This window comes from Canariomyces notabilis (assembly GCF_033297395.1).
Source record: "Canariomyces notabilis strain CBS 508.74 unplaced genomic scaffold N656scaffold_19, whole genome shotgun sequence".
Classification (NCBI taxonomy): Eukaryota; Fungi; Ascomycota; class Sordariomycetes; order Sordariales; family Chaetomiaceae; genus Canariomyces; species Canariomyces notabilis.
The window spans coordinates 1-24,148 of NW_027041841.1; the positions used below are offsets into that span (position 1 = coordinate 1).

The 24,148-nt window shown below is 54.2% G+C and overlaps 11 protein-coding genes across 11 annotated transcripts; 6 read left to right on the forward strand and 5 right to left on the reverse strand.

Moving 5' to 3' along the window:
• Positions 1-65: 65 nt before the first annotated feature.
• N656DRAFT_781590 (P-loop containing nucleoside triphosphate hydrolase protein) lies at positions 66-2,670 on the forward strand. Its single transcript, XM_064815613.1, has one exon. The coding sequence runs from the start codon at positions 170-172 to the stop codon at positions 2,522-2,524; it is 2,355 nt and encodes a 784-aa protein (XP_064667969.1). The 5' UTR covers positions 66-169; the 3' UTR covers positions 2,525-2,670.
• Positions 2,671-2,724: 54 nt separating this feature from the next.
• On the forward strand, positions 2,725-3,505 carry N656DRAFT_757182 (ACN9-domain-containing protein; the record flags this gene model as incomplete). The annotated part of the gene is made up of 3 exons (XM_064813138.1): positions 2,725-3,139; positions 3,214-3,313; positions 3,426-3,505. Exons 1-3 carry the CDS (start codon positions 2,927-2,929, stop codon positions 3,503-3,505), a joined length of 393 nt encoding a protein of 130 aa, XP_064667970.1. The 5' UTR covers positions 2,725-2,926.
• A 121-nt stretch (positions 3,506-3,626) lies between these two features.
• Positions 3,627-8,184, reverse strand: N656DRAFT_799922 (uncharacterized protein; the record flags this gene model as incomplete). The annotated part of the gene is made up of 5 exons (XM_064817938.1): positions 3,627-6,669; positions 6,755-6,977; positions 7,032-7,885; positions 7,948-8,086; positions 8,136-8,184. 5 exons carry the CDS (start codon positions 8,182-8,184, stop codon positions 3,627-3,629), a joined length of 4,308 nt encoding a protein of 1,435 aa, XP_064667971.1.
• A 1,203-nt stretch (positions 8,185-9,387) lies between these two features.
• Positions 9,388-11,395, reverse strand: N656DRAFT_770088 (FAD/NAD(P)-binding domain-containing protein; the record flags this gene model as incomplete). The annotated part of the gene is made up of 5 exons (XM_064813749.1): positions 9,388-9,821; positions 9,897-10,299; positions 10,359-10,579; positions 10,638-10,795; positions 10,860-11,395. 5 exons carry the CDS (start codon positions 11,393-11,395, stop codon positions 9,388-9,390), a joined length of 1,752 nt encoding a protein of 583 aa, XP_064667972.1.
• A 1,794-nt stretch (positions 11,396-13,189) lies between these two features.
• Positions 13,190-14,734, forward strand: N656DRAFT_204616 (uncharacterized protein). Its single transcript, XM_064808883.1, has 2 exons — positions 13,190-13,776; positions 13,847-14,734. Exons 1-2 carry the CDS (start codon positions 13,309-13,311, stop codon positions 14,480-14,482), a joined length of 1,104 nt encoding a protein of 367 aa, XP_064667973.1. The 5' UTR covers positions 13,190-13,308; the 3' UTR covers positions 14,483-14,734.
• A 1,386-nt stretch (positions 14,735-16,120) lies between these two features.
• N656DRAFT_781594 (uncharacterized protein) lies at positions 16,121-16,506 on the forward strand. The gene has a single exon (XM_064815614.1). It carries the CDS (start codon positions 16,242-16,244, stop codon positions 16,473-16,475), a length of 234 nt encoding a protein of 77 aa, XP_064667974.1. The 5' UTR covers positions 16,121-16,241; the 3' UTR covers positions 16,476-16,506.
• Positions 16,466-17,433, forward strand: N656DRAFT_204640 (uncharacterized protein). The gene is made up of 4 exons (XM_064808884.1): positions 16,466-16,506; positions 16,609-16,850; positions 16,907-17,188; positions 17,258-17,433. The coding sequence occupies exons 2-4, from the start codon at positions 16,658-16,660 to the stop codon at positions 17,401-17,403; spliced, it is 621 nt and encodes a 206-aa protein (XP_064667975.1). The 5' UTR covers positions 16,466-16,506; positions 16,609-16,657; the 3' UTR covers positions 17,404-17,433.
• Positions 17,136-18,266, reverse strand: N656DRAFT_204665 (uncharacterized protein). Its single transcript, XM_064808885.1, has 2 exons — positions 17,248-18,266; positions 17,136-17,173 (listed from the first exon to the last, which is right to left on the reverse strand). Exon 1 carries the CDS (start codon positions 18,000-18,002, stop codon positions 17,463-17,465), a length of 540 nt encoding a protein of 179 aa, XP_064667976.1. The 5' UTR covers positions 18,003-18,266; the 3' UTR covers positions 17,136-17,173; positions 17,248-17,462.
• Positions 18,267-18,813: 547 nt separating this feature from the next.
• N656DRAFT_713640 (protein serine/threonine phosphatase 2C) lies at positions 18,814-20,199 on the reverse strand (the record flags this gene model as incomplete). The annotated part of the gene is made up of 2 exons (XM_064811907.1): positions 18,814-19,036; positions 19,079-20,199. 2 exons carry the CDS (start codon positions 20,197-20,199, stop codon positions 18,814-18,816), a joined length of 1,344 nt encoding a protein of 447 aa, XP_064667977.1.
• A 1,436-nt stretch (positions 20,200-21,635) lies between these two features.
• N656DRAFT_770092 (uncharacterized protein) lies at positions 21,636-22,361 on the forward strand (the record flags this gene model as incomplete). Its single annotated transcript, XM_064813750.1, has 3 exons — positions 21,636-21,746; positions 21,805-21,933; positions 21,987-22,361. The coding sequence occupies 3 exons, from the start codon at positions 21,636-21,638 to the stop codon at positions 22,359-22,361; spliced, it is 615 nt and encodes a 204-aa protein (XP_064667978.1).
• A 161-nt stretch (positions 22,362-22,522) lies between these two features.
• N656DRAFT_781599 (uncharacterized protein) lies at positions 22,523-23,942 on the reverse strand. Its single transcript, XM_064815615.1, has 2 exons — positions 23,497-23,942; positions 22,523-23,426 (listed from the first exon to the last, which is right to left on the reverse strand). Exons 1-2 carry the CDS (start codon positions 23,663-23,665, stop codon positions 22,825-22,827), a joined length of 771 nt encoding a protein of 256 aa, XP_064667979.1. The 5' UTR covers positions 23,666-23,942; the 3' UTR covers positions 22,523-22,824.
• Between the last annotated feature and the right edge of the window lie 206 nt (positions 23,943-24,148).

Sequence of the window (24,148 nt, forward strand, 5' to 3'; positions counted from 1 at the left end):
GTGTGGACCAATTAAAATTTTTGTGGTTTTGGGTTTTGGGACACTTCCGCGAAACGAGCGCTGTAAGCGAACGCCCTGGTTGTAGGTATTTTTGCGTTGAGAGACCGACCCGAGTACGAACACATCGCGTAAGGCTCAAGCTTGCCGATGCAGACCTGCAGAATCTACCATGTCGAAAAAGAGGAAGCTTGTGGCCGGTACAGACGTGGTGAGGGTTGGAGATAAAGTGATATCTCTTGAGGGATATTTATCAAAGAAGCAGAAGCTGGGGCAGGCCGAAGTTTGTGCGGAAGTGCCTGCCCGAAACCATAATGATGGCTCCTCCACAACATCCCCAGTACCAGAGGCATCGCATGGGCCGGACAACAGGAACAAAAATACAACCGACGCCGTACATTCAAGACAGCCAACTGGTGATCCGCAGTATTTTGCAGCCCGGCAAGCCCTACCACTATGGACACGGCAGGACGACATCCGCGGCATCCTGCGACAGAAGGATGTGTTGGTCCTCGTTGGTGAGACGGGCTCGGGCAAGAGTACGCAGGTCCCGCAGTTTCTGTATCAGGAAAAGTGGTGTCAGCGGAAGAAGGTGAAGGTGAAGACTGGTGGCGGCGTGCAAGAGGTCGCCGTGGGAGGCATGATAGCAATCACGCAGCCAAGGCGAGTCGCAGCAACAACACTCGCTCACCGAGTCTCCCGGGAGGTAGGCACACCTCTCAACGGACAGAGAGATAGCGGCAGCAGCAACGGGTCCCTCTCGAAAGGTCTGGTGGGATACTCGGTTCGCTTCGACAATCGAGTCCCGCCCGGGACACGGATCAAGTTTTTGACAGAGGGCATGCTCCTCCAAGAACTCCTTCGCGACCCTCATCTAAGGCAATACAGCGCTATAATTGTGGATGAAATACACGAGCGCAGCGTGGACGTCGACCTCCTCTCTGGCTTTCTGAAGCAGATTGTCTCAGGAGACAAGTCCGGACGAGGCGGGGTCCCGCTGAAGGTTGTCATCATGAGTGCCACAGCCAATGTCGAAAGCATCCGACGTTTCTTCTCCGAAGCAGAGCCGAAGCACTCCGATGCCTCGTCCAGTTTTGAGCCCCAGTCGAAGACTCCGGTCGAGTTCCTTCAGATCGAAGGACGGCAGTTTCCGGTCGAAATCACGCATACACCAAAACCAGTCCCCGACATTCAGGAAGCACTGATCAAGGCAATCTTCAAGCTACACGCAGAAGAGCCGCTATCAGACCGGTATGGTAGGAAAGATATCTTGGCATTCCTCACAGGGCAGGAGGAAATTGAAGCGACGCAGCGACTCATCGAAGAATATGCCACAAGCCTTGATGGGAGCTTACCCAAGGTCAAGGTTTTCCCCCTCTTTGGTCAGCTGTCTATGGAGGCTCAGCACGCAGCTTTCCAGCCGATCAAGGGCGGCTTTACGAGAAAGATTGTGCTCGCGACCAACATTGCCGAAACGTCAGTCACGGTACCTGGCGTGCGATATGTCATTGATTGCGGAAAAGCAAAGGTCAAGCAATTCCGACCGCGACTGGGCATGGAGTCTTTGCTTGCCAAGCCCATCTCAAAGTCGTCGGCCATCCAGAGGGCTGGACGAGCAGGGCGAGAGGGGCCCGGCAAGTGCATCAGGCTCTATACCGAGGAGACCTATGAGACGTTACAACAGACCGATCTTCCTGAAATACTGCGCACTGACATCCTCAGTGCCGTCTTGACCATGAAAGCGAGGGGGATTGATGATGTATTATCTTTCCCTTTGATGGATCGTCCAGAGCTCGAGTCAATCGAGAAGGCTCTCTTACACCTCCACATTCTTGGAGCACTGGCAGATGACGGGTCTATCACAGAAATGGGGCGCAAGATGGTTTTGTTCCCGGTAACGCCGCCATACGCTCGAGTACTCCTCGCAGCCGCAGAACCCAAATATGACTGCCTCCTTGAGGCAATTGATATCATATCCTGCATCACCGCTGGCGACGATATTTTCCTTCAGATCAGATTGGAAGAGACGAAAGAGGAAGTTGAAGAGCTTCGGAAGGAACTCTCTCGACGTGAAGGGGATCTTCTAACATACCTCACAACGATGCAGCTCTATGCGGCCGAGAATGCCGACCGCGGCCAATGGTGCAAAGAACGGAAGATCAACATTCGAAACATGAAGCAGGCGCTCAATATTCGGAAACAGCTACGAGGCCTCTGTGTACGGGAGGGCCTGATGGAACAGCCCTTGCAAGATCCACAGCCTTTCACTCCGATCTCACCCGAGCAGGCGGTCCTCATTCTCAAGTGCTTTTTGAAAGGCTTTGCCCTGAAGACAGCGATCCTGGCACCGGATAGCAGCTACGTAACCTCCCATGGCAAGCAAGTCGTCGCTATACACCCCTCAAGTGTGCTACATGGACAGAAGAAGGAGGCCATCATGTTTCTTGAACATGTGTATACCCAGAAGAACTACGCGAAGAAGGTCAGCGCGATCGAGGCTACATGGATCGCTGAAGCTTTAGAATAATTGAAGGCAACTTGATACCACATCACCGTACTCTATCATGTATTCACCACACCATCACATCGTCGGTGTTGCTGTTTAGGCTTGCATGAATGGCATGGTTAAACGGGTGCACAGTGTCAAGCAAAGATAACGACATTTTAACACTGTATGGTTTTAGAACATCATCAGTATCCATCACTGCCGTACAAAGTAGGCTGCATTCGGTTTTGACGGCAATGGTGATCAGTACATCAAGCAATCTCAACCGATTGATTGTACCTTCGTACCTCGACTTTATATCAGTTGTCCGCAAAAAGATCAGCTGGCAATTGTGGCGATGAACTGAGCCCAGGCGCTCAGGCCAACAGAAAATAATCATGAAATAAAGAATAAAACGGAAACACAAAAACGAATACTCTCGAAATGAGACCCTCGGTCTGCCTCCTGGCCTCAGCCATGTCCTCGGCCAAGGGCATGTCGCCGGGCCCAATGGCCCTTCTTCCGCCAATCCACCTCTACCGGCGGCTGCTCCGGGCACACAGAAAACATTTACCTCCCGAGATGCGCTTATTAGGCGACGAATACGTCAAGGCCGAGTTCCGAGCCCACCGAAACGTTGAGAACCCGGTACATATGGTGGGTTAGAGACCGAGGGGAATCTCGTCTACAGTGATCCAAGCAGAAAAGGCTTACATACTTATCCACAACAGATTGGATTTCTTACAGAGTGGCAACTGTACGCGCAGAAGATTGAAGGAGATGCTTGGGTTGGGGAGAGGCTCGATCCCGGCAAGGTCGAGAAGATGAGTGGTAAGTCTTCATATGGATTTTTGCACTTTATATCTATTATCTTCCTATGTAGATACATACCTTGACCAGCCATTGTGAGAGATTTCACCCTCGAGCTGACAGTCCAGGACAGATGAGCAACTTGCTCAGTTGTATGAGCTTATGAAGGCAATTCAGAAGCGTGGTACAGAGGAAGGGCAAGACGGGTCATGACGGCAACGATAGAGCACGGTATCGATACACGGCTCGCCGGTTCGAAGTACATATCCCGTTGTTGTGTCAATTAGTGCTAGTGAGCTAGACTTGTCTCGCATTCACCAAGGCACAGCATCCCTCAGCGTTGTGTCCCACTTGACTCACCCACGAGCTCGCCAGCCACTGCAGATGCTATCGCCTGTGTTGCCTTTTCTCCAGCAATGTCTTCTCCAAGCTCGTTATCGTCGACAATCTCTTCCGGGAGCGACTCTTGAGAACCGACCGCAATACCGACATGATCCAGTCCCACATCACTAGCCTTCCTCCGTTTCGCCGTCATAGAGCTCACTGCTGTCATCTTCGTCGCCTGGACGGGGCGCACCTGTGCGCCCTCTTCACCCAGACTTCGGGCTTCCCAAAATTTTCTTGAGGGCCACCATCCGTCCCTTGCAATCCGCGCCTCAACCGCCAGCCGCTCCTCATAAATCTTCTCCAGCCATTTGACTTGTTGGTCATTTGGCCCAAAAGCAGCCCGATACCGTTCAAGATTCTCTGCCGGCGACCTTGGCGGCCCGTTTCCCACCAAATGTGTGAATACATGGAGCAGCTGACGGTTTGGCCTTTCTGCGGCCCTAATCTCTGCTAGCTGCTGCTTAAACTTGTGCCAACCCAAGATGCACTCCGCGAGGATCTCTTTATTGAGCTCCCTAAGGGTCTCCGGCCGCGTCATATCCTCCGAAGCTGGGTTGGACATACTATCCAACATCCGTTGAAGCAGTCTAGTTGTTGGATGGTTTGGTCCAAGGCTAATGACACTTTCCTCGAACTCCTGTTGGTAGTGGTCCTCACGTACCGCTCTTGTGATCGATTCCTGACCATCTAGAAAGCGCTTCAGCCGGCGCTGTATCTGTTTGGTTGTTGGATGGGTCAATCCAAGGCTCACGGCAGATTTCTCGAACGCCTCTTGTAAAATAGCACAGTTCTCCTCGTCTGCCCCCATCCTCTGATAGAAAAGAGCACGGGATAGGATCTCCTGAGCTTTGAATGTCTCCATGTGAAACTCGCCATAGCCTTCTTTGGCCCGTTCAAGACAACGTTTGGCAAGATCGACCGCCCTGTCATACTGCAACCCTTCGATAAGACAGTGGACCTGATGCCGCATTGTCTTCAGAACGATACAATGGTTGATACCATAGGACTTTGTGAAAAAGGGATAGAACTTTTCTAGCAAATCAAATGCCATCTCCCAATACTCTGGATATTTAGCGACTATAGAGAATGCCTGAGCAATCTGACCTTCGCAAAGCGCTGGACTCGCGTGAATAGACATAGTCGGCTTTGTCCCTTCGCGAGTGAGCTCCTCGTTAGGCGCGGCTTCCAACAGCTTCTTTAGGTATTCCCCCCAGAACTCGACATTGTCGTAATCGGTCTCACATCGAGCATAAACCAAGAGCCTCAAATACCGGGGGTCCGTGTAGTCAAGAAACCTTCCGAGGTTTTCCACGGCCTGGCACAGCATGCGCCGGCCCATGCCATATCTGCCCTGATCCATATACACCCGCCCCAGCTCCCCGTGGATGAAGTTGCTCATGGCGATGTAGTTCTCGGGGATGTCTAGGGGATTCTGACTTTCCATTGACGCAGCCCGTTCCTTGCCTTTCAGGCTCTCCTTGGGGGAATCTGAGACAGACTCGAATAAGACACCGCCTGAGATCCTAGCATGCATCGATAAAGTTTGCGTCAGACTCGGAATGTGATTGGCGCATACCCTCAGGAATCGGTTCTTGAGTCGAGACACTCGTTCGCCGTCCGTGACCCGCTCGTATTCCCAACGGAGAATCTCAATGGCTGTCAAGAACATGAGCTCAGCTTCGCCCAGGCATCCCATTTCATGATTGAGCTGTCCCAGTTCGATCAAGGTAATAACAACAATAATATTGCCCATGCACTGCATCTTCTCAATGTGAAGGCGTTCCAACAAACACTTCTTGGCCTTCTCAAAATCGTGTTCGGTGCGGTAGTATAAGGCTAGTTTCCCCAGCAAGAAAGATTCGTACTCTGGGCAAAATGGAATCCGCGGCGGCTCGCTGTTCTTTAGGCACATGTCGAAATGCGGTTGCAAGCTTCGGGTATATCTCTGAACAAGCAGTGTATTGGATTTGAGAGGATCCTCCACTGGAATCGACTCAATGAGCAAGACCTTCGCTACAAGGCCCCATTTCGAAACGGCTTCATTCTCCATCCGATGCCGGGCCCATGCATGAATTAGGTCGTGCATCGAAATCGTCTGGAAGTCATTGTCCACCTTGACGAGGTGAAACTTCCTCAAAAGATTAAGCCCAGACGTTATAAATCGGCCACTCCATAGACCGTCAACAGTCAGCCCCACCAGTCGATCCAAGTCCGGATCATTCGGCCGGACGAGTGAGCTCAGGTCCGGGCGCACAAACTTATGGTACTCGTGGGCTGCGTTTCCTAGTATCGCTAGTTTGATTGATGTGGGGTGGTAGAAGCAGAGCAGGTTCAAGACTTTTAAGGCGGCGATTGCGGCCAAACCGGGACCGTCTCTCCCAGCCTGACGTCTGCGGTTTATGATGTCCTCATAAGACAGTTCTAACGACGCATAAACTGTCCAATTCTCAACTTTTTCTTTTTCTTTTCCGAAGCGGGGATTAGAGCGGATGCTAACCTTCTCGTCACGGATCCTCTTAAGGTACTTGTGCAGCGGGTATCTGGATTCCTTTATTGATGCCGCCGCGTTGCCAATGGCAAGTGGTAGATAGCCGAGCTCCTGGACAATGGCCTCAGCCAGGACTCTGTCTTCAGGAGTCTCGGCGTTGGTGTCCGAGGCCCTCAATAGAAGATTAACAGCATCTGCCTCGCCGAATGGCGTTACTTCGTACACGCATTCCGAGGGCAGATCCTTACACAACTCGGACGATCGTGATGTGTAGATGATGTTGCCCTTGTTACGGCCCGGGATGTGGCCTCGTCGCTCAGACAGAGCCCAGTTGTCGAATATCATGAGCCACTCGGCTGGCAGCCCTTCTATCCACCGCATAGCCTTGTTGCGGAGTTCTTCGACTGTTCCGCCGCCTAAACCGTAGGTGGATGCAATGTCGGCATAGCTTTGCGCGATTGTGGCGGCCGAAGAGGCGTGGATATAAAATATATACTCGAATCTGGGAGTGTTAACAGGCACCCCAATACCTCGGGCCGGGAGGGTGGGGGGGGGGGAAGGGGGGGAGGAGGGGGAACAATACATACCTTTTCTCGAGATTCTCTGCAGTTTTCAGTGCGATCTCTGTCTTCCCAACACCACCCATGCCATGCAACAGGAACTCCCTACGCGGTTTCTGTTCCGTGTCACGTGGAGAGAAGAATGAATCAAGTTTCTCGAGGATATCTTGCCTCCCGGTGAAGAAGTTGCTGGGTACTCCCATCTCCTGGGCGATGTTCGACAGATACATTTGGTTTTTGTCGAGACCGTCTGCGTCTCGGTTAGTGTACACGTCCCGAAGAGCGCCTATAACAGGTTCCATACATATGAGACCGAGGGTAAGGCCATGGAGTGTGTCGGTTTTCAACCTGCCTGCTACCCGCTCCACCCGGCTGGCGATCAGCTCCTCGGAGAGGTACTTGGTTGTCATATCCTTCAGTCGCGGCATTTTCTTGTACTTGTCCAGACCGACTGTCTCAGCTGCTTGGGGAACATTGAAGCGGAAATACACGTCAGGGAAACCAGCCAGTCTCTCTTCGAGCTCACGATGAGTTTTCTCGCCGTCAGTGGCGTTGTTTTTCAGTGTCTTGAGCAGCTCGATAACGTAACGGGGACCCGTGAGATCACCGCGCAGCTTTATATTCCGAGTGCCTGTGCCGATGCTAACGATGCAGCCAAGTCGCCGTGCGGACCCAAACTCCTCGACAGCCTCTTTCAAGAGATAGCCGATAGGGTTATTGGCGCCAATTGCAGCATCGATGAAAAGACCCGAGTCCGGCCCAAGACCTAGTCTTTGAGGTTTGAAGAAGGTAGACGCCGCCGTGGTAGCCCGCGCTGCTTGCCAAATGGTGATGTGTTCATCCCAATTGTCTTCAAGAGAGCCTGCGTCTGTTTTGAAGGAGTGAACCAGCCTCGGCTCGGCGATACGCGCCGAAGGCATAACACAAACGAAACACTTCCCCTTCTCGGGGCATTCGGGGTCTCGCATCAGTTCTCCCATGTCACGGCGTTTGACAAGGTCTTCGATCACTCTTCGGAGAGCCCTGGCTCGGTATCTAGACGAAATGCCCAGTTTCTTCCTGTTCTTGAACGAGAAAATCTTTGAGGCGCACTGGTCGTATTCCTTCAGGGCCTCTTCCGTCGACATCCGAAGCCTTCCAAGCATAATTGCGATGAGACTGGAGGGGGTGAGCGATGTGCGGACTCCCAAAAGGGCCGTTGCAGGCTTCAGAGTACTCACCCTCCGGTGCTTGTTCCAGCAATCATGTGGAAAACTTCGCAGGGCTTTGGAACCTCGGCAAGGCCATAGTTTATCTGGATCTGCACCATAATCTTGTGTAGGATGAGCAGTGAAGACACTCCTCGAACACCACCGCCATCTACTCAGGGTCAGTCGACATTTTGACTGGAGCAACAATGGTAACTCACCAAGGGCCAGGAGATTGACGGGCTCCTTCTCGTTCGGTTCTAGAGGCATCTTGGCGACAGTATTGTAATCATCACAAGCTTTCAGCAACGGAGAGTATCACCACACGCCTGTCCAGCGATGTCATGATGGCACGCGGTCGTCTGATGCCCTCAAGATCCGCGGAACTGGCCCTAGCGGACAAGATATACCGTACAAGGCCATGAGGCCTTGTGGGTGGCCTGCTTGGGCCAGAAATCCGACCCTCCAATGACAGGCCATGGGCTAAGCGCCATATGCCTCCTGGTTGCATCCATCATGCAACTGCCGTGGCAGGGCAAGTCTCGATACCTACCGATCCAGACCACTTGCATCCGCGTGGGTTTCAGACTTGGCAGCCATCAGAGGCATGCCTTTGTCCTGTTTGTTTCGGGGGTTGCAGAATAGCCGCCAGAGAGAATAGCTCCCTTCAGTATGACAACAGCAACCAGCAGCGAACTACAGTCAAGACGCGCGGAAATTCCCCTTGGCACAGAAAGGGGCGCGTTTAGCCATGGACCGAGTTCGAGCGACAAAGTATGGGTACTTTTCAAGAGGGAGCTTCGCCTTGGCTTGTAATGCGTTCCACAGTGTCGGGACGAAAGAGAAAGTGCTGTTGGCTGGGAGGTGTGGCTGTGGATAATGGATACCTAGTGAGCGGGAACGGCGCGGGGGCGCGCCTTCCGCAGCGACCCCGGTCCAGAGCGGGGCTTCTGCCTCCAATGAGCGGCGGGATGTCATCACCACCACCTCTGAGCTTGGCTTCTCCAAGGCCCCCGGACCGTCCCGTAGCTAACGGAGGTCGGCGCAGCGTGTGGGCCATGACTCGGGAACCTCTAACCCAACCCACGAACCCACTTGAGGCTCAACCATCACTCTGTAACTCAGTATTCCGTATGAGTAACTGCGACGACCGATCGGTTGGTTCCAGACGTCAAGTCCATACGTGCCACGAATGCCAACCTCGAGTCTGCATTTGTCTTTGGACCGCTGAGCCACCGTGCCACCCAACGGGTTCATCACGAGCATCTCGAGCGATTGATACTACCGCATATAAGAATTCTCACACACCCGCCAGCCAATCGCGCCAAACACAGCAGAAATGTGTAACCCCAGACTCCCTCAGGCAGATAGCGATGGTAACCTCACAAAAGAAGCTACCGCAACCACACCTCCAGACACAGCCACCCAACGCCCGTGACCCGTCCCGCCCGCGCCGCTCTACTCTACTTTACACTACCGCACCGTGGCAGGCTCGTCAAGGTACCAAGTCGAATCAACCCCAGGCGTCAACTCCTTGGTCGAGAAACCGTTGCCTAAATAGGCAAACCTGTTCCGCCCGCCGCCCTCGTAGACGTACTCCCAGTCCTCGCCCCTGAAACGCTCGAGCATGTGGAAGAAGTGGATGCGGCTGCCGGGATGCAGGGCCGTGACGGGCCCGTCGGCGCGGCCGTTCTTGAACCACGACCGGCCCGGCGCGGCCCAGGTTGTGCGCGGCATGAAGGCGGTGACGTGCTCAAAGTAGTCGTCGACGGCCTCGCGCGACGGCGCAATCGCCTTGATGCCCTCGGTCTGGCACTTTTTGATCACGCCCGTGATGTACTTGGCGATGTGCTCCGACAGGGTGAAGACGCTGCCGTGGCCGATAGGTGCGTTGGGGCCGAAGAAGGCTGTTTAATTGTCTTGTTAGTTGTGGGGTTATTATGGACGGAAGGGGTATGTGACTGGAGGGGGTGGAGTCGTACTGAAGTAGTTGGGCATTCCAGCGACAGCGCACGACATGTACGCCTTGGGCGTTTCCTTCTCCCACCGATCCTGAAGGTTCCCGTCGCGGCCAATGATTGGGAAGCGAGGGCGGAAGGACGTCTCGAAGCCAGTCGCGCAGATGATCGCATCGACTTTGAGAATCTCGCCTGAGTCGAGCTCGATGCCCTCCGCCACGAACCGCTTCACCCCGGATCTCCTGATCTCGACATTAGGCTTGGTCAGAGCTATGAGGTATCCATGCCCTGGCGTCATTCTCCTGCACCCAAGCGGGAAGTCAGGGATCAGCGCCTTGCAGAGCGCCTCGTTTCCACCGAGCACAGCCGTCATATACTCCACGACCTTGCCGCGAGCGAAAGCTTGCACCGGGCTGTTTGCGAGAACCTGGGATACATGATGAGCAACTCCTTTCTCGATGCCCGTGGAGCGCAGAATTCACTTACAATCGGGAAGGCATTGTTAACCTCCACCTCGATCTTCTTAACAAACTCCCGATAGAACTCTGGGTCTGCCTTAAACTTCTCGATGGTTTCTTCGGAAAAGTTCTCCTTAGCATCCAACCCGATCTTGCTCAGAATTTCGCCGGCTTGGCCCATGATCTTCCACGCCTGTATCCTGGGCGGGACCACCCAAGTGGGTGTCCGGAAGATGTGGTAGAGTTTTTCTGCCCCTTGGTGTGTTGTCAGCTTGCATTTTGAGAATATGGCCCAAAAGACGCTTACCTGGTTGGAGTTCCGGTAGCACCTGAACTCCTGTTGAACCGTTGCCAATGACAGCGATTGTCTTGCCAGTATGGTCGAAGTCCTTGGGCCAACGAGCTGTGTGGATCAGAGTACCTTCGAAGGCGTCGAGACCCTCGGCATCAGGCCACTTCCAGTTGCTATATCCCGGAGTCAGTCTTACTAGGCTATGTGTGGACTGTGGATCAGGCCGATTTGCCTTACTTCAGAATGCCCGTCCCGTTCACGAGGAAGTTGGCGTAGTCGCTAAACTCGTCCCCCGTCTCCAGATCCCGGATGGTCAGCTGCCATTGCCCATCTTCCTCGTTCCACTGTGCTGAAACCACCTGGTGCGACGTCTTGATCGAGTCCCTCATGCCTTCTTCATCGCAAACCCGACAGAGGTATTCCCCAATCTCGTCGGCCGGCGCAAAGAAGTTTGTCCAGTCCTTTTTCTGTCGCCAGGAAAACTGGTAGCTGTGGCTGGGGACATCGCATCGGCAGCCGGGGTAGCGGTTCTCGAGCCAGGTGCCTCCTACGTCGGCATTCTTCTCGTATACCACGACATCATAGTTGTTGAGGTTGAGCCGCAGTGTCCGGATCATGTTCAGCCCGCTGGCGCCGGCTCCAATGCCAACGATACGGACATGTCGAGCCGTTCCTAGGGGTTTCTCTCGAACCGTGTAAGCAGCATCGAGCTGTGGGGTTTTGACTGTCGCGCCGTTGACGCCGTTGACGCCGTTGACGTTATGTTGAGCCATAACGCTGCTAGGATGCCCTGTGGCAGTTTCGGAGGGGGGTTGGCGGGGAGTAATGGGAGGGAGCCGATCAAGTTGAAGCCGGCGGTATAGTCCTTGAGCTTGAGCAGATGGGGCGGGAAATGGAGACGCTGGATTTATATCTTCCCCTACGGAAAAGGAACAGGTGGTGGCCAGCCGCATTGCCAACAGTGTCAAAGGAAGGAAGGACGACAATCAACCGAAGCTACTGTGGGTAATCAGGAGATGGTAGCAATCCCTTCGCACCCTGACCTTGTCTGAAATCCCAAGACTGGCAAGAGATTGAGAACCAACGTTACGGCCTAGGCAAGCAGGCCTCCTCATGTAGGCCAACAAGTGGGTAGATATACATCGCCATGCTCGAGCAACGGTACGCTGGAGAGTGTCGTTTTGGTCCAGCTCGATAACAGCGGTGTCGCTTCCCTCAATGTAAGGTATGTATGTACCAGCATAGTTGGTCCATTTACGGTCGCCAAAGAACCCCGTCAGGTGCGTTGTGGATGATTTCCATCCTAAGTCCAGGTTGCTGGACTAGGTTCGAAGAAAGAACCAGATACGCACCCAGGCCCGCCGACTGCGGCCATCTGAAGTGGCCATTCGGAGTCTTTTTTCGGCTTAGCAATCCAATCAAGGCTGCCGCTTCTACGCGAAGGGGGGTTGCGGCACAAGGTCTTTGCCGTTTCTTAGTTGGCTAAAGGTAGAGGTAAAGACTACTACGTATTGAGATCGTGTTGATAGCTGAGTGATATTGTGTCAAGAAGTCGTATTTTGTCCAACCACAGCCCTTTAGAGAGACTCACGGGGAAGCTAATGCTGAGCAGCGAATGGCATGGCGTACCGATTTCTCCATTCAAAGCAGGACCGCCATCCGTGTCAGCAATGATCGATAGCCCGACTTGCACTGCAGCTTCCCGTCTTAGATGCATTGCTTGCTGCATACTTAGATCGGTTCATTGAAGTCTGAGGTGCATGTTCGCGGGGCAATGTGTTGTGTAGGGCCTGGAGGTCCAGATGCTCCATCGATGGAATCATGGAAGAGGTCGAGGGCGGGGAAAGTGAGGCCCTGCTCCAGACCACCACATTAACATAACGCAAAGTTGGAAAGTGACCTTTCTAATCGGCAACACTAGTGTATGTAGGCGCTAGGCTTGCCATTGTACCGCTGGGGCTCTAGTATAATGCTTTCCAATTGGCATTAGCGATTTGGGCGGTTTTTTCGGACTTTTCGCGTGCTTCGTTGCAAAAAGCTTGGCAACTAGGCCTATAGAGGGAAGGTTCTATAGGTATTTTGGCCTATATTAGCGTAGTACATTGCCTCTTGGCAACTTTGCGTTATAGCGCTGGGTACCCAAAGTCACGCTAAAAGTTTTGGCCTAAAAAGGAAAGGCGTGAGCGATTTTCCTTCGAACGTAAATTTTTCGGTATATTGGCCAAGTAGCCCAACTTTGCGTTATGCTAATGTGGTGGTCTGGAGCAGGCCCTGAAACATTCCCGTCCAGGTATAGTACTGTACTGTACATACTGTATATGTAGAGTACAGTACTGTACATTAAATGACCAAGTGTTACCTTACCCTAACCCTGCCAGCAACGTGTTGATATGCCAAGGTTTTCCAGCTTCACGGCCGTTGAACAGGATACCTGAAAATCTTCACTGAGTACCTTACCTTTGGCGGTTCAGTAAACACGCCCATCAGCTGCGTGAGGCCTCGAGTCTCGGAAAAGACTCAGTGCTTCTTCACTCATTTGAGCATGGCTGGCATCTGGGTTATCCATTGACGAATTGGAGCCCTAGCGATAACTTTACTGGTCTACCTCCGTACTCGGTCTCTGAAACCTAAGTGCAGCTTCCATCGGTCAGAATTTGGAGTGTTGGTATCTTGTTCTCAGTCCAGGATGGCCTTCACATTCTCCTTTGCAGGCGACGATATAGACGAAGGCGATCGTCCCTCCACTCCTACGCAAATATCGGCAAGCAAGACCGCGGGGCGTGCATCACCAGCGGCAGGCGCTTTCCCCGTCCAGGGCAAGCCGCTACTGCCCCCGGCCCATCATGAACTCGAAGATGTCCTCTCAAGGTTGCCGTCCAAGATTGCATTCGGCTTGCTGAGCGTCAATCTCGAGGACGGGCGGACCCTCCAGATACCTCGCCGCGAGCTGTGGGACATTCGCGTCCAGCTCATGGCTGAGGAGAACGTCGAGAACCCTGCCGAATCCGAAGCAGGTCTTGGGGCGCACGATGTCAAGACCGGTATCTACGAGGGCGGCTTCAAGAGCTGGGAGAGCTCCATCGATCTTGTCAAGGTGCTCGCCTCCGAAAGGGTGGCCGAGGCATTGAACCAAGATCCGAGCATCTTGATCGAGGTACGGCAGCTTCTTGCATCTTTATAGGGCTTTTGACGAGCTGGATTTTGTTGCTGACCTCTTTTTGCAGCTCGGTTGCGGCACTGCTTTGCCTTCCCTTGTACTTTTTCAATGGGCCTTGGAGAGGAAGTCGGAGCCCAAGCAGCCTGTGATACTCACGCTTGCAGACTACAATCCTAGCGTTCTCTATCTCGTGACTGTCCCAAATCTCATTCTTGCCTGGGCTTTTCAGCAGCGAAACCAGGCACCTCTCATTGAAGAGGCCTTCACCGCCGACGGGGAGTTGGAGCTGACGGTAGAACTGCTCGAGGCCTTCAGGAAGTCGCTTGTCGCGAATCAGATTACTCTATCCCTTCTTTCGGGAGCGTGGTCTCCGGAGTTTGTTGACCTCCTTTACAGCTCAGCCTATCCTGCAGGTTTCCCAGGCGACGCAGCGACTCTGCTGCTAGCTTCCGAAACAATCTACTCTCCGTTTGCTCTGGAGAGCTTCAGCAGTACGCTCCTCTCCATTCTGAAACGAGAGCGCCGTGAACGTTTAGGCGGCAAAGCCAGGGCGCTCGTTGCTGCCAAAAGGGTATACTTTGGCGTTGGGGGATCTCTGGACGACTTCGTGGATAAGATGAGGGAACTTGGGACCGGCGTCAGAACCTTATCCGAAGAGACGCACGGGGTTCATCGAGCGGTCGTGGAGTGCCAGCTCTCTTGAGCAATCTCTACCGGCCAAGGTATCGAATGGTGAATGATCTCGAACATCGCCGTGACCGGGTTTGGCCAGCACGACTGGTAGTGTACAGAAACTACCGTAGATCACCAATCACTCCCACGATGGAAGTGAGATGTCGAAGCGCTCTCAAACTTTTTCTAGCAGCTTTTCAGAAGCGGAAACGGCGTTTGAAACGCTTTGCCGCCATATTTGTCTCCGGCTTTGAGGCAGTCGGCTGCAGGAATACGGCAACTGGCCATTTATCCGCCTCGAAGGGGTTTACAGTGCAACGCGCCTAAATTGGTGCTTGCCCGGAGGGTTTGAAACTCGAGGTTCTGGTACTCAAGAAGTTTTCTACGAACAACGCGGGGATCAACCGAGTGAAATCATTGGCAGCGGACTCGCAGGTTTGGCTGTGGGATAACGGGCAATTGTTACGATATACTCATCACGCAGCCACCCAGAAGTCTCCTTGCCGTCGGCCGGCTTTCGGAAACCTTCTGAGACATGGCCGCAAAAGACGGAACCGGAGCTCGAACGAATACATGGACGGGCGAGCTCGGTCGACGCAGAATAGGCCAATGCCCGTCTACAGTAAAACCAAAGAGGTTGTACAGACGAATGACGCAATATCAGAAGGTCCGGCGTGACTCGCCCTGCCAGCCACTGATGCGGTAGGACAGCTGTGAGGTTATAGAATTGGGTGCCGGCGATATCTTATAAACCCGGTGTTAGTGTTGCATTGGTCGATGGCTTCCCAGCACGGTGTTCTTGTTGGGCAAAATGCATTATGGGGGCCGAAGACGCGCGGCAGCTTGCGGGAGCCTAGTGGCTTAGACCTTACTTGCTGCAAACAACCATCCTGCTCAAGTCGACGTGTTGCATAGACCTCAGGCCGACAGCAGTGCATCGGAGGTTCGAGAATGCAAAAGGTTCATCGAGATTCGAGACGATGCGGGTTTCGCGAGTTCTGGAGATCAAGATCTTTGCGCATATTTACACTTACACTTAGTCTTGGCCTGGGCTTAGGCTAGGCTAGCTCGGCTAGGTGGGCCATCATCTCGACTGAGAACCCAATCAGGTATTGCAGGTGAGATGAATGGCCCACATCGAATTGGCTTCCACGTGACAATTACATATCGCGTGCAGCGTCCCGCTGTTGATGAATTTCTGCAATGGATGGAGTTCACGCAGATTCCCGTCACATCCGGCCTTTTCTACGGGCTCTTGCAGACTGTCATGGCCGGGGCGCGGCAGACTTGGCAACAGCTGCATGAGCCGGACCACCGAGCAAAGAGTCCAAAGACGGCTTCTCCGTCGCTGACTCGCTTGCAATTGGGCCTTGGCATCCCATTGCATGTAATTTCCACAGTGAACGCCTCAAATCAAAGGTTACGCTAACGATGATATTCAAAAAATCTGGAACTGTGTGTGACCCAAGGCACCAATGTAGGAATCGATGAATGTTAGCAAGTATGAAGCGATATAGTTGTTGCTCGTAAGATCTTTCTGCCTGCGTTGGCTGCAGATATCTTGTGCCTCGATGCAGGATTTCTACGACGGTGTTTCTCTTTCGGTGGGGAAACGCTCGGAACTAGGAGCAAAGACACCGTCGAACAATTTATGCCCCTGACTAGTGGAAGGTAACCCCTGGATCCCCGCTGCGGCGTCCCTGTTGCAGCTTTCCAAGGTTAAGTTAGGTTGTCCGGGGTACGCTACCTTACCGAACGAATGATTCCCCTCGACGCCTGTCATTGGCGAGATGAGGGTTGTGTTCCTCTGGGCTCATGTATTTTGGCCTGGGGTAGTCGCCGCCGCCATTCTTGCCTGCCTCTCTCTCCTTCCTCCTGCCATCAACTCCGTCTCGGAATCTCAGGTGACTGCAGCGGTTTTTAATTCCATAATAATCAGCCAGACCTTCTCCACGATCGTTTCACCACCAGTTTCTATTCCGGTATATCAATTGCAATACATACCAACCACCACATTTGACTAGCTCGCGAAGAGAGCATTCCATCGCATAACTGGTATGTAGCGCTCATTGCGCCCACCGCGATTCATGGCATCCAGCTTCGCGCCGCCAATTTCCCATCCACAACCTTCGCCCTGCATTGACTGATCACCTTGAGTCGTTAGTTGCATATTGTTTGCTCCGAGTATCTATCGCCTCAGCCCACAATGAAGTTCTCAGTTACTGCCCTGGTTGCCTTTGCAGCCACCGTGCTTGCCCAGCCAAGGTTTACCAACTCGAACTTTGCCGTTGAGGAGAACAAGCCATTCACTTTGACCTGGTCCGGCGCGGTTGGCCCCGTCACTATCACACTGATGACCGGCCCAGCCTCCAACCTGCAGGAGGTCACGGTAATTACTTGTGAGCATGCGTCCTGGACCTTCGCCTTCTGATCAAGTCATGCTAACCGAAAGCAGCCGGCGAGACGGACAACTCGTTCACCTTTACCCCCAGCGACCTGCCTTCTGGCACTTATGCCTTCCGGATCAGCGACTCGACCGACGAGCCCAACTACAGCGAGAGCTTTGAGTACGTCGGCACCGGCGAACCGCTGACCACCACCTCCGTCACGTCGACTGCCACCCGCAGGAGTACTAGCACTTCGGTCACGAGCACCTCGAGTGCCAGCACCACCAGCGAGGCCTCGACTACCACTTTGACCACCACCAGCGCGTCCAACAGCACTATCACCTCGACAAGTAAGTCTCGCAGTTGCGTTTCCAGTACTTATTTGTGATAGGCTTGGCATAACGCTCACACTTGCCCAGGTCTCTCGACAACTTTGACCCCGACCACCACCACCACCCGCACGACCCAGACCACCGCCCCCGCCAACTCCAACAACGGCCAGCGCTTCGCTTCGCCCCTCGCCCTCGTCCTGGGCACCGTTGCTGCCCTTCTCTTCTTTAACTAGAGGGGCTGTGAGGTGATGGGTTTGGCGGGCGTTGTTGGCTAGGAACGGGTTCAAATTTCTCAAAGGTGTATTTCTCGTACACGTATTTGTTCTAAGAGGTTTCTGTAAGAAGGCTGCTTAATCAATTCTCGACTTGACGGCGGGAATTGGAGCGGCTTGGTCGGGGGACGGTTTAGGATGGCGAAAGACATATGACAAAGACCCGTTATGGCCCCCGTCTTCTGGGATGTATGCGCCCCGAAAGGATGCTTAATGTCAATAATACATAACTTCATGCTACCTGATGCCCCTTGGCTGCGGTCTGAAGCGCAATTCGGAGCAGTGTATGTGTACTTGATGCCAAGGGGTTCAAAGTTTTTTCTGGGGTGTCGTTCAGGCTGGCCATCCGAATTGTGAAGCATCGTCATGTGTGACAGACGTTGGGTACATGCTTCGAATGTTTTGCCACATGCGGATACTGTATGCGCAGCCCGCGTTGACAGCCGCACCGGATGCATGGCCCCGCGAACGACGGGAGGCCAATCGTTTGCCCTGGTTATCATTTTATTTGCAAGCAGCAAGATAACTACCGATAGAAGCATTCCATGGCTGCGGGACATCGTCTTAGGCTTGGGACGTTAGCAAACGGGCGGATACATCAGACTAGTGCACGCCAACCGCTGTCGCGGTCAGTGTCACTGTGACAGCTGCCTCCTCATACAATTTGTGGAGTTTGTGAAACAGTACAGTACCTCGATGGCGATAACCCTGTCGACCAGATATGGTCCGTGTGACAGTCTGTGACTGACTTCTGAGTGAGCATATGGTATAAGACTCCTGAAATTGTGCTACAGAGACTTCTTGATAGCCTCGATGGGATACCCAAAACCAGCTCATATAAAACTGTGGTCTATCTCTAAAACTAATCCATGATGCAAAAAGCCGGCCTGAGCCGCCAGAGAACTCGTGTCTTTACAGCCGCCAACTCGTTTTGCACTTCGTGGCAAGGGCAACGGTATGGGGATCTGGGATGGATGGTTCCTCCCACAGCAATCGCCGCCGCCCATCGCAGTTCGATTCGCACCCTATCTATCCCAACCAGGTATGCATGCTCCCATACGAAATAGATTCCAATCGGCTCCCGTCAGTTTCTGAGCCGTATCGTGCTTCGCCGTGGCGCCGATCCTATCCTAGTACTTCTCAAACATCCATCCGCCAGCCATCATGACCGTATTGAATGTAAAACAACGCCTGACAATGCTTTTGAGAAAAACGCATTGCTTCCAAAAAGCCTGCTGCGCCATCAACATGACACTACCACCAACAACCAACAGATGGAAAACCGCTCCTGCTTGATGCCTCAAGTGTGTTCGCTCGGATGCTTCGGTTTCTGTGCGTTTCATGTGTCTCTTGCGAGATGTGAGCGTGTATTCAAAGCTTCGCCTTCACCGCCGGCGCCTCTTCTTCAGACACCAGCACCACCACGGCGCAGATATCGTCCTCCTTCCCGCCGCGCCAAACCTCGTGGGGGTAATACTTCTTCACCTCCTTGGCGAAAGGCCCGTCGAGTCTGCTGTTGACGCTGGCAGCCTTTGCCGCGCCGACAAGCTCCGTCGCGAGCATGCTCTGCAGGGTGGCGGTATGCTTCGGCGCGCTCCGTCCGCCTGCCCCTGCCGTACTCTCCGTGTCGCTAGACTCTCCTGGTAGCCCCGCGCCCGTGTACGGCCTCAAATCCGGGGCCACCTGCACCCCTTTGCTTGTGCTCTGCCACGCGCTCGCCCGAGCCATGGTCCGGCTGACAATGCGCAGCACATCCTGGTTGAAGAGGTTATCCCAGAGGCCGTCGCTGGCAAAGACGACGACGTCGCCGTGGCGCAGGCGGTGGCGCGTCAGCTCTGCGTCGCGCGGCTGGTCCATGAGCTGGGCGCCGCCGAACGCGGCCGCCCGCAGCAGCATGCTCCGCGGCACGACACTGAGCTGGTAGGGCGTGTTGAAGGCGTGCGTCTGTGGCTCGCTTGCAGCGTGCACGCCGTTGAGCCGCAGGATGATGAAGCCGCTGTCGCCCAGGTTGGCCGCCTCGAGCGTGCCGTCGGCCGTGAGCAGCCCCACCACGGCGGTGCTGCCGCCGGCCTTGATGGCCGGGTCGTGGCAGACGGCCTCGTAGCCCTTCTGCATGAGCTGCCGGGCCGTCAGAGGCTTTCCCGTCCCGCCCGTCGCGGCCGTGGCGCCGCTGGCCGTCGCCGCCATGTAGTCGCAGATAGCATGCGAGAAATCAGCCGGGTCGACCCCGCTGTCCATCCACCCGCCCACGCCGTCCGCTACGCCGAGCGCGACCTCGCCGGGAACGGCGCCGAGCCGGCTGACGAAGAAGGCATCCTGCCCTGACTCGGGCCGTGAGGTTTTCCCCCGGCCGGATTTGAGCGGTTGTACGCGGTTATAGGGATTGAAGTGAAACACGTGTGTTGAGGGGTCGTAGGCACGGCCTTTGGCGATGTAGGATGCTGCGATGTTGTAGACGAACTTATTACCGCTTGACGAGGGCGCGGAGGTGGAATAAAGGGCTGCGTATCGTGAAGCGGGAATGAGGTGACAACGGGGTCTAGCTCGTATTTGTGGTGATATTACTACTGCGTTGAAACTGGACGAGCGTGGTGTAATTGATGCTCTAGCGGCTGATCTCGAGCTGAAGAATGCCGGACAGGCGGTGGCCGGCAACCCACGGGCCCTGGGCACAGGCCTTGCGAGCAGCGGTATTGTCGCGGACCGAGAATGGAGCGGGAGCGGGAGCGCTCGGCTGGCGCGTATAGTAAGGCCCATTCCGGGGTTCAAGGCGAGGAGGGAGTGAGGACTCTGCGTGCGCGACCCCCCGCCACACGCGCAGGAACACTGAGATCGGAGCGGCCGCGTTCCTCTAGGTTACAGCATCACGGACGTCGGCGTTTGATCATCAAAAGACGATTCTTTCGAGCCACAATTACGGTTTTCCCGTCATCGGGTTCGGCGTCTCTGGGCGGTGGTCAGGAAGTTGGCGCCGCGCTTTTTCGCCCTCTGCAAATTGGCTGGCATTGGCCAAAATGCGGCATTGCTTGGCATTGAGCGCTGATGGACCCAGTTGATGCACGATTATGTCACCTTGCTGGTAAGTTACGGTCCGTTACACAAATACACAACGTTGCTGGTGAATTTCAGGTGGGACTCGTTGAATTTGATGATTTTGATCAGTTGATGGGTGGAACCATATCCGCGTTGCGGGCCCGGCATGAATCGGCTCAAAGCCAGCATGTCCGTAGGGATCATTTCAATCCTCGACATACTTCGTAGACGTTACCTTAAACAAATTCATACACCAAGTGAACTTATGTAAAATACATATATGGATGCCCCAGCGCCTGCGCTTTCTGCTTCAACTTTATCACTACGGGAACAATGGGCCGTGAGACGCACTTGCCTTGGGCTCTGGTGGCCAGTCGGGCAATCGGCATCGGTGACTGATAAATTCCTGGCGTTTCGTTGAAGACTGGAAGTAAGGGGCTGGATTGTTTTGTCACCACCATATATGTATCCCATACATATTCCAAGAGGCGAATGCTCATATCTCACATCTGGCTGCAAAGTCACGAGTTGGATAAACCGATCGCAAGCCTTTCCATCTCATCTCCTCAGGCTTTGGCTGCCTCAATATCCATTGGGCAACACTCAGAGCATTCGAGACGTTGTTCTTCGGCCCGCAAGTGGATGAAACCTAGCCCACGTCGCCCTTGAGGACATGAAACTTTGTCGGCAGTGCCCGGCAATCCGGACGCCACTGCCATGTCTTGAATCGGTAGCTTCAGCGAAATCACAAACCTCCCGTTTCACGGGGCACATTTATTCATACACTTGTTAAAGCGGTACCACAAGTGGTTAAGGTACCCAAGCTTGCTAACGTTAACAGCCGAGACAACGGAGGCACCTCCCTCAAGTTGATGATCAGCGCTGCCCCGATATGAAAGATTTCGGGACTCGTCCATCAGCTACCGTTTCTACGTCTTGGCATCTCTTCTTCATCTCGCCTCCTTCTAAACTATCCTAGCTTGTGTTCTTATATTATTAGTAGTCTGCATCCTCCTTGGCGCTCCCGCATCTGGGCTACGACCTCTTCGTGCGCTTTGCGCCTCTTGACAGACCCGGACGGCCTTGTCGTCTGATCAAGACGGCATCCTCTTGAATTTAGTCGAGTCTGCAAAAACAATCCGGCAAGCCTTCTCTCCACCATGGCCGCATTGGCCGCGATCCTTAAGCGTCAACAGTTCGAAAACTGCAGCCGCACTCCAGATGGCTTCCTCGATGAAAGCACCTGCTATGTGCCATTCTGGGCCACAAGAGTAAGCAGCGGGTGTCCAACCCCAGTAGCCCACCATGGAATACTGACGCATTGGGCAGACTGGTACTATTATCAAGTGGTCGCTCTTCTTCGGCCTGATCCTCCTCTGTGTCCTCTACCTCCTGGTAGGCTATGTGCATGCGCAGAGACGGTTGAATAAGGGGCTCGCTCCCCTGGGCTATCACCGAGTATGTTCGACTGTTTGGCTAGATCTCTAGTCATTCCTCTAACGATCGGCTAGTTCCTTGTTTCTCGCGCATCCCTCGCCCGGGTCGATCCTCACTATCAGTACTCGCAGCCGGAGAACACAGCCATCTACCCGTACGCCCCGGGTAACAACTATTATGACATGCACGCGATGCCCCCGCCGGTTTACGACCCCAACGCGCCGCGGCCACCGAAGTACGAGCCTCCAGCGGGAGCCACTAAGGTTGACTTCAGCCTGCAGCACGAACAGGGTCAGCAACCGGCTGGTGAGGGAGCTAACTATGTACCGCCACCCGGACCACCGCCAAGCTCGGTCCAGCCACCAGAGACATACGCACAGCCTCCAGGGCCGCCACCCAGCTCCGTGCAGCCTCAGAGTACGGGTAGTAACAATCCGTTCCGGGGTTAAGGGAATGACCGGCACTTCTGGGGCAAGTGAGGGTTCGAGTAAGGCTCAGTGCTTCTGAACGATAATCCCCGGTGGGAAACAGGGAGATGGGAGCAGGGAGTTGCAGAGCACCACTACTGAACATTACTCGGCGTTAACGGATTGCAAACAGGCGTTGGCGTTAGGGCAGCATAAGCAGAGAATCCTTTCTTAGTTTGCGTTGAATTGCAGAAGTCCTTGAAGTCCTAGGCTCAAACAGCCCTATCAAAATAACAATACAGTTGCAAATCACAGGCCCAAGCCAATACGCCATGAGCGAACCATCCGTTGGTATCGCACCCCGGAAACCAACCCGCTAAAGAGGAACCCATCCAAAATGCGCCACGAATGCAGTCCTTGGGTGGGTGCGCGCCTCATGCGTTTCACTCCAAGCCAAGCCAAAGATGCGAACTCCTTTAACCCACCGTCCCTCCCATTTCATCACCTAATCCAAGTCCATCGCATCTGGGTCTTCCTCCTCCGCGGGTACATTCACATCCACCGGCGCAACAACAGCAAAGCCATTGGGCTCTGCATCCATCGGGACATCCCCCTCCCCAACCACCCTTGCCTGCTCCTCCACCTCCTTCCGGGGGGATAGGCCGGCGAGCTGCCTCTCCCTAGCGCGGGCCCTGGCTTCGATGATAGCCTTGCGCACGCTGTCCCTCTCCTCGGGCACCGAGATGGAGCTCGGCACGCCGTACAGCACCAGCTCCCTGCCGGCGGGCGAGGCCGGGTCCGGCGGGTCGCGGATGAACGGCGGGATCGGGATCCGGCTCGTGCGCAGATGCTTCTCAATGTCGGGCAGGAAGACCAGTTTCCCGGACTCGGACTCGCTGTCTGAGCTCAACTCCTCGTCCAGGTTGTAGATATACACCTTGTACTTTGTGTCGTCGAGGCGCATTTGCGAGTCATCGTCAACGGGGCTGCTTTTCTTTTTGTGGGTGGTTGTGAAACTGGTTTGTGCTGTTGTTGATGAGGGTAAAATTGCAGTAGATTGCCAATTGGTGTTCTCCACGGGGACGTAGAGCTTCTGGCCGGAGTGCTCTGGTAGGGTGAGGTGAGCTTGTGTCCATATGCGATGGGAAGAGGGTTGATTGGCTGCAGGGGCGCATACCTAGATTGAGCAAGCTCATCCGTTTGGAAAGACGCTCATTGTTTTCTGGAGGCGCCTCGGGCTTGCGCTTGCGCGGGGTTTTTGTTGGTTGTTGTGTTGTTGCGAATGGTGCATGGTGGTATTGGTGGTGGTGATGGTGTAAGCGGTGGTCAATGCCGAGTCCGTCCATCTCCTGGCGCGGCGCAATGTTGGCCAGCAACCTTTTTTCTCGCTCCCCTTGCGACTCTTAACCTCGCCCTCGGTTTCATCAATTGACCCTTCTGGCACGCTGCCAGCCGCGCCGAGTTGGGAATATCGTAACTGGTGTCCAATCAATGCGGGATCAGAAATCTGGACTGAGATAACGAGACGGCCGATATCGCGAGTGGAGGATAAGGGGTGATGTTGGGAGGTCTACGGGTCGAAAAGTCGTTGTGGTTGCGCCGGTCCAGGAGCAGCTGTGGCACGAGCTGCGACCACACGGCTTTTGTTACTTTGAGTCATTGCTCGCGAACCTTCCACCACAAAACCCCCCTTGCCCCGCAGCCTTCTACACTCGAGAACTTTCGAGTCGCCACAACCACAACGCCCGCAAAGACAAACGCAGTTACCTTTCAGCACAGTGGCCTGGTCGGCGTGCACCTTGGGAGATTATCAACTTACTACAGAATTA